Raw genomic sequence first — 13,568 nt, 5'->3', positions numbered from 1 at the left:
GGTGTTAAAGCTGTTCAATTGTTAAGAGATTGTTTATTATAAAGTTGACAGATCATTATGATGTTAACAAAAAGAGAAGAAAAAAGTTAAATCCAGCCACTCTTTAATTGTCATTCATTTTTCTAAAATCAAGCACTTTTTTTTAATAAGATGTAAGTTTTTCAAAAGTTATTTTTTGTGTATTTTACTTGAAATGAGAGAAGAACATTTATTTATGTATTTCTATGTATTATTTATAATCCATCCAGTTCAATTTGAAAACAGAATAATAATTGTTAAAATATAATTGATGTGTGTGATGTCTTTATTTAAATTTGACAGTTGTTGACTACACAGAGACGTTGTTACTACTACTAGGCTACTATATGGCACTAAATGGCGCAAGTTAGATATTATTATAATGTTCCGGACCTTTGCACGAGGAGATTTTCTCAATCTGGACCTTTTGGAATTTTAATTGAATACCCCTGGTATAGAGTGTAGTAGTATAGAGTGTAATAGTATAGAGTGTAGTAGTATAGAGTGTAATAGTATAGAGTGTAATAGTATAGAGTGTAATAGTATAGAGTAATAGTATAGAGTGTAGTAGTATAGAGTGTAGTAGTAGTAGTATAGAGTGTAGTAGTATAGAGTGTAATAGTATAGAGTGTAATAGTATAGAGTGTAGTAGTAGTATAGAGTGTAGTAGTATAGAGTGTAATAGTATAGAGTGTAGTAGTATAGAGTGTAATAGTATAGAGTGTAGTAGTATAGAGTGTAATAGTATAGCGTGTAATAGTATAGAGTGTAATAGTATAGAGTAATAGTATAGAGTGTAGTAGTATAGAGTGTAGTAGTAGTAGTATAGAGTGTAGTAGTATAGAGTGTAATAGTATAGAGTGTAATAGTATAGAGTGTAGTAGTAGTATAGAGTGTAGTAGTATAGAGTGTAATAGTATAGAGTGTAGTAGTATAGAGTGTAGTAGTATAGAGTGTAATAGTATAGAGTGTAGTAGTATAGAGTGCAGTAGTATAGAGTGCAGTAGTATAGAGTGTAGTAGTATAGAGTGCAGTAGTATAGAGTGTAGTAGTATAGAGTGTAATAGTATAGACTCTATACTACTACACTCTATACTACTACACTCTATACTACTACTCTAGTGTAGTAGTATAGAGTACAATAGTATAGAGTGTAGTAGTATAGAGTGTAATAGTATAGAGTGTAGTAGTATAGAGTGTAATAGTATAGAGTGTAATAGTATAGAGTTTAATAGTATAGAGTGTAATAGTATAGAGTGTAATAGTATAGACTCTATAATATCACACTCTATACTATAGAGTGTAGTAGTATAGAGTGTAATAGTATAGAGTGTAGTAGTAGTATAGAGTGTAGTAGTATAGAGTGTAATAGTATAGAGTGTAATAGTATAGAGTTTAATAGTATAGAGTGTAATAGTATAGAGTGTAATAGTATAGACTCTATAATATCACACTCTATACTATAGAGTGTAGTAGTATAGAGTGTAGTAGTATAGAGTGTAGTAGTATAGAGTGTAGTAGTAGTATAGAGTATAGAGTGTAATAGTATAGAGTGTAATAGTATAGAGTGTAGTAGTATAGAGTGCAGTAGTATAGAGTGCAGTAGTATAGAGTGTAGTAGTATAGAGTGTAGTAGTAGTATAGAGTGTAGTAGTATAGAGTGTAGTAGTAGTATAGAGTATAGAGTGTAATAGTATAGAGTGTAGTAGTAGTATAGAGTATAGAGTGTAATAGTATAGAGTGTAGTAGTATAGAGTGCAGTTGTAGTAGTATAGAGTGCAGTAGTATAGAGTGTAGTAGTAGAGTGTAGTAGTATAGAGTGTAGTAGTATAGAGTGCAGTAGTATAGAGTGTAGTAGTATAGAGTGTAGTAGTAGTATAGAGTGTAATAGTATAGAGTGTAATAGTATAGAGTGTAGTAGTATAGAGTGTAATAGTATAGAGTGTAGTAGTATAGAGTGTAGTAGTATAGAGTGTAACAGTATAGAGTGTAGTAGGCCCAATAACTGTAGCTATAACTAATGTAACGACAGTGGTTCCCAACATGGAGTTTGGGATCCCACAAGTGGTCGCAAAATTGTAAAAAAAAAAAAAAAAAAGTCTTACATTAAATTGTTACTTCTGTTTTTACTTGTGAAGCACTGGATATTTTTAAAAATGAATTCATACATCTTTGGAAACTAAATATTTTTGGGAATTTATTAGTTTTGGTTAAAGTATATTTTAATGATAATAGTTTTGTGCTTTTACTTAAGTAAGATTTTAAATGCAGTACTTTTAACTGCAAGTACTGTAGTATTGTAAACGTTTACTCAAGTAAAAGGTTTGAGTACTTCTTTCAGCAATAGGTATACAGTTTACAATACATAGAATACAACAAGTGCACGACAACCTCATAACTAATGTTATGACTATTGCTTCTTATTTTAACCAGGTTCAGTTTAAATTTGAGATATTTAAAATACAACTCACCTGATCGCTTCCCTCCATAAAAGTGTGTGTACTCTGAACATGTGATGTACCTGCAAGGCGGAAAAACACACATAAATAAGAGTAAACACAAAAGAGTGACGTTAAATAAAGTTAAACCTAAACTAATGCCAGAAATAAGCTACTGTAAGTTAGCTAGCTAGATAGCTAGCTCGTTAGCAAACACTGTTAGCTCGTTAAGCTAACAACAACACGTACGTGGTACGGTGTAACGTCCATGATAACCTTAATACTTACATTTTATCTTTCTGGTGCTGTCGTTTCCCCATTTTGACTGTCTGTGTAGATCTGAGAGATTATTAAGGTTAAAAACGACGGACTTTAACGTCAACAACACGCAGCCTGCTCGCCTTGCTGTAACTTCCTGTTTACGTTCTTTTACGTCGTCGTCATTGACGGCATACCACTTATAATCGCAGCGCTCTTCCGCCCCCTGCTGGAAGAACGGAGAACAAACAAATACATTTTCTCTCGTTGGGCCTGTTCTTTCTTTTTATTAGGAAACCCAAAATGTCTTACAAGCACCATCATGACAATATAAGAGAAAGGGCAAGCTCAAATCGTGGCAGCGGCAGCTGGTACTTCCTGTGGAAAGCTCAGCTGCCGGCAGCTGCCACTGTTTGGGAGAGGTGCCGGACTAGAACGATGACAACCCATGACAACCCATATAACCTATTGACTAGGATGGATTTATATATATATATATATATATATATATATATATATATATATATATATATAGTAGTTTCCACTGTTTGGGAGAGGTGCTGTGGCAGTTTAGCCTTTACTTTTCATAATTTGACAATATGACAATACATGGCAACGATAAACACTTTCATGCAGCGGACTGAATGAATGCAAATATATATATATATATAATTAGTTCTGGGCAACGATTAAAATTTGTAATCGCGATTAATCGCATGATTTTCTGCGATTAATCGCATTGTTATTCGCAAAGTTCAATAATTAATTCAAAGTGTATTGCGCACTTTTATTTTAAAAGTACTGCTATATGAACAAAAGTGCAATAACATTTGCTTTGCAAACACTTTAAACAAATAAGCTGAGCTGCAGTGGCAGCTGAGCTTGCAACAGGAAGTGCCTGTGCTAGCTGCCATGGACACAATTTGAGCCAGCTCCTGCAATATATCGCCCTGGTTAAATGAATGCCATATTATAAATATCATTGTGTGAGAAGACTTTAATATATTAATATAATATTTTAAGAATTTATTTTGATTCACCAAACTATTATAGCCTTAACTTGTACTTATACTTGCATAACATTTTTTTTCCTACTGCAACACTGCTGCACATAATGTCAACATATTCTGCTTTACTGCTTTTACACTTCTGACAAGAGGCCAAACTGCCTTTTGTTGTCTCAGTACTTACTTGGACAATAAAGTTGAATGTAAGCTAATCGATCCCAACCTTTGAAAGCTGAAACGAGTCCCTATACACCTGCAGGAACATGCAACAGATTCCTTGCGTCTCCCTGCCTTTGTGTTTTTATTCACTTTTCTTTAAAAAGCAAAACTCAAACACATGTCCAGCCCTGCTCTAATTAATGTTCTTTTGACAGTTTTGCTGAAACTGAGTCTCAGATTTATGTTTCCTATATAATATTTAGAACTGTAGCAGCTCTGTCACTGTCTTAATGATTTTACCGTCTCTCTACCTGCACAACATGACATATTATCACTGTGCATCTAAGTAACAGGGCCATATGACATGCTCAGTTATCATCTATGAAAACTCAAGTTTCATCTGATCTTTGAAATGTTGTCTTTGATCATGTGACGGAGATTAACACACACACACACACACACACACACACACACACACACACACACACACACACACACACACACACACACACACACACACACACATCTCTTTTTTCTTGTTAATGTCTAAGTGTGCACATTACCCTGAAAACAGCTGTGGTATTTATTATCTATAAATGCTGCTGTAGCGAAAAAAATTCCCCTTACGGGATTAATAAAGGAACTATGTATCTATCTACTTTATTATAAAAAAATAAAGGTATTAAAATAAAAAAAATATTTTATTACATTTCTAATCTCATCCTCTAAACTCATTTTGTTTAAATGTCTGTGCTTGGTGTTTATTATTTCTCTTTATATTCTCTCACATGTAAACTAGTTTTCTACTCTAAACTTTAAATCTAAACCATTTCCTGGACAAACATGACAAACACAACCACGCAGAACAAATTAATCTACAATGAGGTTTATTTTGACTTGGCATTTATTTCACTGAAGTTATTCTCATAATTATGGCTAATCATTTACTTCTTCTAACAAGCGGAAGGGAGCAAACAAAAAACGGTTGGAGGCACGATCCGTGCTCAGGGTGTTAGTGACGAGTGTTAACGCGGAGCAGAAGGTACATTCAGATCGATCACACGTCCTCTGAAAGCACGGACACATTATTCAGGTCAACCAACCAACCAACCAACCAACCAACCCATCACAAGCAGGAATGAATCAAAAGCTCTTCATAGACGAAGGATGCTGTGGAGTGATGGTGGTTGCTTATAAAAAATAGAATACAGAGCAGCATCGCTGCCTGCGTACCTGAGTTACATCTGGCTTTCGTTTCTCCCATCATTCATAGCACTTCAACGGCTTACGACGAAAAACACACCACATCAAAACAACGGAGATCAAACAGACCTCACACTGAACTTCATGCTGCACAGCGAACAACTCAACGAGCGTTCTCGTCCTTGGCACTTTTATCTTTGTCAGGCAGAACCAAACTTTGATGGCAGATTATGAAACAAAAGGGTTGCGTTACCAGACATTGACAAACACATATATATATATTTTATTAGAGACAAAAATCAAAAGTCGAACGGTAAGTAGAGCACATACTGAGAAAAACAGAGGGGATGAAGAGCCGGAGGTTTGAGGGTGGATCGTAGTTGTTTGCTTGGAAAGTGCAATAATATGTAATATATTTTTCTTAGAGAGCAAAATGAAGAAATTAAAATAAAGGTTCACGACGTTGTTTTCTTTGAGAACAACTGAAGTCTGTAGAAATAGTGAACTCGTGCTCGCCGTTTGCTCAGAACCGTCCTGTCAGTGAAATGAGGGTTTCCTCCAGTAAAATGTCTACACTTTGAGAAAACAGTCCGAGTGTTCCGGTGACAAAGAATCACCGCAAATCCATCATGGACACAGTGTCATCGGTGATGTTGATGTGTCCCGCGTGCTGAGAAGAAAGAAAGAAAGAAAGAAAGAAAGAAAGAAAGAAGAGACAGATTTGAGTTTGAGGATTCTCACATGGACAGAGAAACGCAGTACTACTTGTACTTTATATATCTAATCGGTTCACACATTAATGCTGTTTTTAAAAACAGAAATGAACACAAAAAAATGTAATGTCTTCTTATTTTTTTAAGAACCTACCTAACAAACAGTACAAAATAATAGAGCAAAAACAAATGTCAAGCTCAAGTACGAACATAAAAAAGTATTAAGTACTTATAAAGTATGAAGAACTCATGTATTCAGTCTATCAACTGATCAGTTAGCTTGTGTTATTGTGTGACTTTGGTGAATCAAAGGTTCAGTTTAAAACACCAAAATCACACAATAACACAAACAAACTAAGCGATGGAGCCAGCGGTAGACCTCCTGTAACCTGAGAGGTAAAATCACTGTTTTTGTCAATGAAGTCTGGTGGATTTGAAGAGAGCGTAGATCACAGCTTCAGTTCTGACAGCAACTTAAAGCTGTGAAAATATTCTAAATATTAGCGCACATTTAAACTGATATTGATATTTTTGAGGTGTCTAAAATACGTCCACAGCAGTACTTTACTTTGCTCTCGTGCTGGTTCCCCCGTCTGTTCCTCTAAACTCCATCTACTGTAGTAATACTCCGACTCTGGAGAAGTACCTCATACATCCCTTTAAGTGGTCAAAATGCAGTATAGTGGGCTTTAATAATGTACTTATTAGCTAACAGGTTAAAAAATGTTATTGCACTGTACCAAAAGTTAGAGAAAAAGTTATAATCAAAAATCTCTCTAGTGGTACAGTTCTAGCATTAATTCACGAGAGTCTACAGAGATTATTATCTTTAGTATTTCTGTTGGAAGATCTGTCCGCCACAAACGATATTTCCACATCGGAATTTCCTTTTTCTTTTCGTTTTGCAAAAAGTAGTTCCAGTGAAAACGCCTCTCAGTTTGTTCTGTAGATTATCCAGACTGACTTTGGGACATTTGTTTCTAGAATGAGATGTTACCGTTAATGCTGTTAACACCATAAATACATTTTAATTCACCATCATTGTACTTCCTCAAAACTCTCACGACCTGGAGCAGGACAGACACCACTAGAGGTTAGTGAGAAAGGATATTTATTTTTGTGATTTATGAAAACTAAAATGATCAAAAATGATCACACTTGTTTGCAGTGCAGTTTCCCATGTGTCACTGGATCAGATTAGTGTCAAGTAAATGACACTCTATTGTCGTAAATTGCTGATGTAGACCGCTCTGCATTAGAAACAGGTGAGTGGAGGTGGACTCACTGTGAACAGAGGGGGGTCTTTGCTGTGCGGGTGAAAGCCTTTCTGTTTACACGTGGAGATCTCGTCTGTTCCTCGATCCGTCAACTTGAAGTAGCCGATTCTGAGACAAACGCAACAAACACACACAGGTCAGCGTGGAGAAGAGACACACACACACACACACACACACACACACACACACACACACACAGGTAACGGTTGGAAGGAGAGCGAGCTGAAAGACTCTGTAATGTTTGTAGAGATGGGACGGCAGCAGGTTTTTTTTTTTCGACTCACTCGTTAAACTTGGGCGAGCAGACGATGGCAATGGCCTCCGGCATCATCATCTGGTAGGAGCAGTGTGTGTGGAGGTCCACGCTGGACAGGAAGGCCGTCTGCGTGGGGTGAGTCTGGGAAACACGCAGAGTCGGTTTAACTGGTGTTCAATGCACAAACAACACATGCCGGACGTCTTAAACTGTTGGTTTGTGGACTCCGGTTTTGAAGCCTTGACTCCGGCATGTTGACCGTCGCCATCTTGGATTTTGGCCGTCGCCATATTTGATTTGATTTTTGCAACCAGTGAGTGAAAGTGACCATTTCTGGACTGCAGAGGAGTGACGCCGTATACGTCTCTAACAGCGACCTGTCAATCACAGTAAGCCCCGCCCTAAAGCATCCCCTGCTTTATGATCTATTTGACTCTAAATGGACCATAATGTACTAAATGAACATCATGCTGTATTCAAGAAGACTTGAAACTATAGATTGAGACCATAAACTCATGTTTACAATGTTTACTGAGGGAATAAATCAAGAGAGAAGTAGAGTCATTTTAGACTAGACTTCTATACAACCAGAGGAGTCGCCCCCTGATGGACATTAGAGAGAATGCAAGTTTAACACATTTCTGCACATAAAGCCGAAGGTTGCAGCCTGGCTTTTATCCACCGACAGACTCAGATTGTTATTATTAATGTCTGACAACATTATGGAAAGAGTCTCACTGACGGAGAAGTCTCGTTCTGAAATCTCGCAAGGTGACGTGTTGCCTAAGAGCGAGACTTAGTCAGACACAGTAACAAACAGTCCACTGCTGATTCATTACAACTACTACAGTCACTACTACTCGTCTGCGTGAGTCAGAAGACTTTTAAACAGTTAAAGTTTTAGCAGAGACGCTGTTTGGGAAGTAGTGAGCTCACGGCAGAGTAAAGGAGACTTGGATAACGCTGCACGAGAGTTTATAAACGGATGTTTTACTAAAATTTTACTGCTGTTAAACTCGGCTCAGATTTACTTCAATTCATCAAGACTTCCCTCGGACTTTTGATTCTCCATTCACAATGAAGGCATGAAAGAAATACAAAGTTTTCTTCAAGAATTTAAGGTAACACGGTTATTAACCGTTATAGTTATTGACAAACAAACAGGTCATATTGGGTACTCACGTGTATCCAGCCCAGGGTGATGAGATCGTACTGGTCCTGTATGAGGAAGAGTTCCTCCTCATTTTCCGTGTCGCAATAGTCCGGTCCTCCGCTCTGCTTCGGTACGATGACGTGGGTCACGGTGAAGGCATTTCTGGTCTGGAGCAAACACAAAAGAAGACGTCACGCTGTTGCAATCCTTTAAATTATGCATAGAAACCGTATACCAAGGACCAAGGACTCAGTCAGGACAAAAAGTAACGGAGCACTGAAAAAAACGCTCCGTCATGCACACAAAAACAGTGACGGGAGCGTTTAGTTAACGATACAATACAAACAAAAGCCACAGCAGACCTGGGACAGTGAGAGAAGTGTCAGGTTATGTTCTCCCCCTCTGGGGTGGGAGGTCAGCTGATGTCCACATTCCTTATATATTCTCAGAGAAACATCCTTTGTTTCAGGAGAACAGGGGATTTCTTTTTTTAACCACCTCAGGCCATGGATTTAAAAAAATGCAAAAATCCAGATTTAAAGACCCGATGAGAAACATTTCGTTAACGTCTCATTTCTACATTTATAGTTTTTTGCTTCCTGTAAACGATCTCTTCAGAAAGGGGGAGTCACCTCCACTACTTCAGAGGCTTACCAGTTTGCCACACAGGATGCCGCACGTCTCCACGGCTCGGCTCGTGTTGGCCTCGGCCAACCTCAGAAAGCTCCGGCACAGCTCGGCCGGAACGGCCAACTGCCGGAGGGCGTCCACCATTGTATCTGCAAAAAACAACAACATGCAGACCAATACAAGTTAGACTCTTGTGGCGTTCTGAAATGAGGCATGGCGCAAACAGGAAATGAAGTAGGTCAGGAGGGAATAAATCAGCTCAGAAGTGCAAATACTTTAAAGTAGTATTTAAATCCTTGTGAAGGCCAGGCCCCCTCGCGTCAGATTAACTCACTGTTGTTCCCCGGGCTGACCAGAGAGCCGGGCTTGAGCGACCGGTCGAAGGTGGGCAGGGCGGCGGCGCCGGGCGTGCCGATGGTCGCGGGCGGGCGGTCGTGTTGGTGGTTGTTGCCACCGGACGGGTCCCCTGGGCTCTGCGGGGCGGCGTGGGACCCCTGCGGCGGGGGTCCCTGGATGCCTGGGAGGAGAGGCGTGTCGCAGGGAGGCGCGGTGGGCGCGGCGAACTCCAGGAGCACGCGCTGGCGCTCCTTCTCCAGCTCCTGGCGGCGGATCATCTCCTCGAAGGCACTGAACTGCTCCTGCTCCCGCTGTCGCCGCAGCATCTCGGCCACGCGCTCCCGCTCGGCGTCCAGCGCCCGCTGCTTGGACTGCTCCCGCGCCGCCGCCTCCTGCTCCGCTTTCTGAGCAGAAAACACACCGGGCGCATTCGAGATTGAGTTCCCAGCGGGTGGCCTCTCGTTTTTGTGTCTGTTGTTCTTCAACAACATGCAGTTTTGTTGCAGAGTAATTAATGTTTGGACTTAATACCAATGTTATATAAAGTGTGACTAGTTAAGGTTGTTTGTTTTACCTCCGTCTGTTAATGAACAAATGTCTCCCTTTATTACGACTCTGATTAATGTTTCACCCCATTTAGGGTTTGCACAACACACTGTAAAATCAGCGTACAATGCCTGCAGTGTTGTAAATGTGTATCAGATATGTTTTAACGTTATGTTTACAATGCTATATTTCTCAATGTCTCAACCTTTATGTTTCTTTAAATGTCAGAGACCGCAAACACATTTACCTTTTTGACAAGATGCTGTGCATAGTCTTGTTCAAATCTCCGCAAAAGGGCTTTTTTCAGAATCTCTGCTTGAGGAAACGCGACGTCCTTCAGTTTCTGGAGACGAAAGAAAAACGTCAACATTTCCTTTTCAAATTAAAACACGTTGTACAGGAGAGTAGAAACACCGTCTGCGTACCTTTAGTGTGTCCTTCTTCTCGGGAATGTTAGCGGTCTTGTAGTCCCGATGTTTGGGAAGTTTTTCTATAAAGAGACTTGATGAAAAGAGAAGAAAAGAATCTCACAACTGACTGATAAACCTTTGTGTTCATGCCTGCACTGAGAACACTGATTCATGTGAAAAACCTCAAACTAGCCAAACAGCGAAGGACAAATGAATGTACCAAATACAATGAAACCAGTAACCAGCTGATCACTCACGTGATGTACTTATTGTAAAGGACGAAGGCGTGCTCGATGTTGCCCTCCTCTGCGTAGATGTTGGCCATGCGGATCATCTCCATCCCGGAGCGGAAGTAGCGGCGCGGCGGCACATCTTCGTTGACTTCCACCGAGCTGCCCTTCTTGGTGAGAGCGCGGACCCGCTCCTCCGGCTGCAGACTGGTGTCGTTGTGGTCGGCCATCGCGACAACTCGGCCAGAAGCACCGAGGGAGACGAGCTGAAGAGTGAACACTGTCGTCAGTGGAGAGTCTGCAGAAGTAACGCTGTGGTGACTAACCCTGAAGAAAACCACGGACACTGCCAGTCAGAAAGCTTTTCCAACACTATGTTATTATTATTACTATTGGTTCAATCCTTAGAATAACTTTCCTGTGAATAAAGTGTTCAGAGATTGTCTGCTGAGTTTTGCAGCGATCCATCTCCAAAATTCTGCCACCAATTCAAAACAATTAGTTTAAAAATGAGTTGCTCAAAGCACTAACAATATGAAAATTCTAATATTCTAGTTTCCATTGAGACATTTAATACGAAAGTGATACAGTCGATGCCGGATATCTGCTGGAAAATAATGAAAAACTAAGAAAACGAATCTTCAAAACCTTTTTATAGTGACAGCTGCAGAGCACAACTCATTCTTTCTACGACAAGAAAATATTTATTGTGAATTTGCAAATATATTTCCGGAAATCTGACAATCGTTCGAAGATATTTCGAAGTTAATATTGCTATGATGTGATGATCTGAAGACTTGATCTTCATTATTAATGAGTTGTTTTTAGTAAATCTATTCAGTAAGTGTGGAAGAACACACAACATCCTGCATGAAGGAGCATAAAAGAAACAGTGTCCCTCTCTCCACACCCTGGCTGAGTATATTTTGGAGGAACACTGTGACTCTGCTGGGATGACTTGAGGTTTTGATCAAACGAAGACAAATGTGAGAGCGCTTCATCAGCGCGCTGACTAATGGTCAGACGGCTTGTATTGATTCAGTGTGTCAGGAGAGACCAGTTGTTCAGCTCAAGAGGTGTGGCTCTGATTAAAGGAGAACGGTCTGCTTAGAGGTTTATACTTTCTGTGTATTTTCTAAAAGAACCTTAATTCACTTTTACTCAAGTGTGTTCAGTGTGAACGGTTGTACAAACAGACAAATGATCAGAAAGTGCTCTACAACAGTGTACCGACACACTTACTGTTAGTGGTGGGATGCAACTAAGTACATTTACTCAAATACTGTACTGAAGTATACATTTACTTCTACTTACTTTGATTATTTACCATTTTATGCAACTTTATCTTTCTACTCCACGACATCTCAGGGGCAAATATTTGACTTTTTACTTCATTTGTGCGACAGTTTGAGTTACTTTTCAGATTACTTGTCATTTTTCATCCCTTTTCAACTCGTGAAAAGTTGACTTTTTAGAGATTTGTGGTTCTCACGGGAGAGCGATGCTACAAACGTGATGATCTTATAGAATACAATGCATTGATGTAGAAAGAACTACACAACAGTATATAAAGGAGTCAAAATGAGCACAACATTAAACATCTACAGCATTAAAATGCAAAATACACATTAATATTAAACAAGAAACTTTATATACAAAAGTAAAACACTCATAGGGAACATGTTACTACACACTCTACTTTTGATACTATCAGTAGGCCACACTTTGGTGTAACATACTTTTACTGAAGTAAGATGTTTAAATGCACGACTTTCACTTGTAGTGTTGTCTTTTTTTCCCAGTGTGGTATTAGTTAGTACTTTTCAGTAAGTAAAGGATCTAAATACTACTTTAGCTTATCGCAATATTTTAGGTATAGTCATCATCTATATAATCAGACAATTACAACATCAGAATTAGCTGACACACACACACACACACACACACACACACACACACACACACACACACACACACACACACACACACTATAAGGGGATCAAACGACGTCGCGTTAGCCGCGCTAACTTAGCTAACTTAGCGCAGTAACCGTAACGAGTTTAAACCGGTTTAAGCAGCTAACAGCCACTGAACAACGTCGTAGTCATTCTTACCCGACAGAGCTGTAAACCGACGCTCCCACAGAGCTACATGTAGCCTCAATTTAAAAATAACGAAGGAATCAAATAGCAGAGTTGCTTCAGTGGGCTGAGCCTCCAGCATCTGTAGCTTCACTTCCGCAATCACAACAACTTCCGCCCGACACATGACGCGTTATAGGGGACGTAAATTATTTTCTTATTGAAAATAATTTGATAGCTAATAGAAAATAATAGATACAAAAATCTATATTTGTACAGATGTTTTTTCTATCAGATAGGAATTTGAGTTATTTATTTATTCCGGTTTTATTTTTGGTATTTTAAATATTCCTTATACAGTAAAAAACAGATATTTTTTTCTTTTGTTTAGTCTATTTTTGAACATCTTGCATGCGCTGTCCTCCAGTCTGTGTATTATTCCTTACTGAAAGTGAATCGTCCTCTCATTATACGATCTATTGTCAGGACGCCTCTTTTCTCCGACTGAGCCAGGGAAAGTTTATGTCAATGTCCTCACAACGGATATTACAGGTCAGCCATTCGAATTAAATTATAAAATTAGGTATGTAAGTGGCTCGTTGGTCTAGGGGTATGATTCTCGCTTTGGGTGCGAGAGGTCCCGGGTTCAAATCCCGGACGAGCCCATCCTTTGCATGTATTTACCATTTATTCCACATTGTTTTTGTGATTTTGTAGACTGTTACCTTTTTTAATCATTATGGTAGGTCCATGTATACGTGGCAGGAAAGTGTACGTGTTTTATGTTGTTATACTTCAATGATGCAAGACAAAGAAAAGCAATGCAAGTATTATCTACTGATAGTGAAATGAA

General features: G+C 39.1%; 2 protein-coding genes and 1 non-coding gene across 4 annotated transcripts in view; 1 reads left to right on the top strand and 2 right to left on the bottom strand.

Moving 5' to 3' along the window:
• ppil2 (peptidylprolyl isomerase (cyclophilin)-like 2) overlaps nucleotides 1–2,874 on the bottom strand; it is a 34,572-nt gene extending 31,698 nt beyond the window's left edge. The window contains exons 1-2 of the mRNA XM_068720968.1: nucleotides 2,745–2,874; nucleotides 2,490–2,539 (exon numbers count right to left, since the gene is read on the bottom strand). Of these exons, the coding sequence (XP_068577069.1) occupies nucleotides 2,490–2,539; nucleotides 2,745–2,776 (82 nt within the window). The 5' untranslated portion in view covers nucleotides 2,777–2,874. The remainder of the gene's footprint in view (nucleotides 1–2,489; nucleotides 2,540–2,744) is intronic.
• Nucleotides 2,875–4,750: 1,876 nt separating this feature from the next.
• On the bottom strand, nucleotides 4,751–12,861 carry LOC137880006 (STAM-binding protein-like A). Of its 2 annotated transcripts, none has more exons than XM_068721062.1 (10): nucleotides 12,749–12,861; nucleotides 10,662–10,961; nucleotides 10,420–10,495; nucleotides 10,242–10,337; nucleotides 9,447–9,852; nucleotides 9,137–9,261; nucleotides 8,512–8,649; nucleotides 7,358–7,470; nucleotides 7,082–7,181; nucleotides 4,751–5,753 (listed from the first exon to the last, which is right to left on the bottom strand). In XM_068721062.1, exons 2-10 carry the CDS (start codon nucleotides 10,862–10,864, stop codon nucleotides 5,697–5,699), a joined length of 1,314 nt encoding a protein of 437 aa, XP_068577163.1. In that variant the 5' UTR covers nucleotides 10,865–10,961; nucleotides 12,749–12,861; the 3' UTR covers nucleotides 4,751–5,696. The 2 variants fall into 2 exon arrangements, with proteins under 2 accessions (XP_068577163.1, XP_068577162.1); XM_068721061.1 differs by having other exon boundaries at nucleotides 10,662–10,900.
• Nucleotides 12,862–13,308: 447 nt separating this feature from the next.
• trnap-ugg (transfer RNA proline (anticodon UGG)) lies at nucleotides 13,309–13,380 on the top strand. Its single transcript has one exon. It is a non-coding gene; the product is annotated as a tRNA-Pro (tRNA).
• The last annotated feature ends 188 nt before the right edge of the window (nucleotides 13,381–13,568 follow it).

The sequence above is a fragment of the Cebidichthys violaceus genome, unplaced genomic scaffold (assembly GCF_023349555.1).
Source record: "Cebidichthys violaceus isolate CVI_PGR_0920_01 unplaced genomic scaffold, fCebVio1.0.p SCAF_26, whole genome shotgun sequence".
NCBI classification, from domain to species: Eukaryota; Metazoa; Chordata; class Actinopteri; order Perciformes; family Stichaeidae; genus Cebidichthys; species Cebidichthys violaceus.
This window is presented reverse-complemented; position numbering and strand designations above follow the sequence as displayed.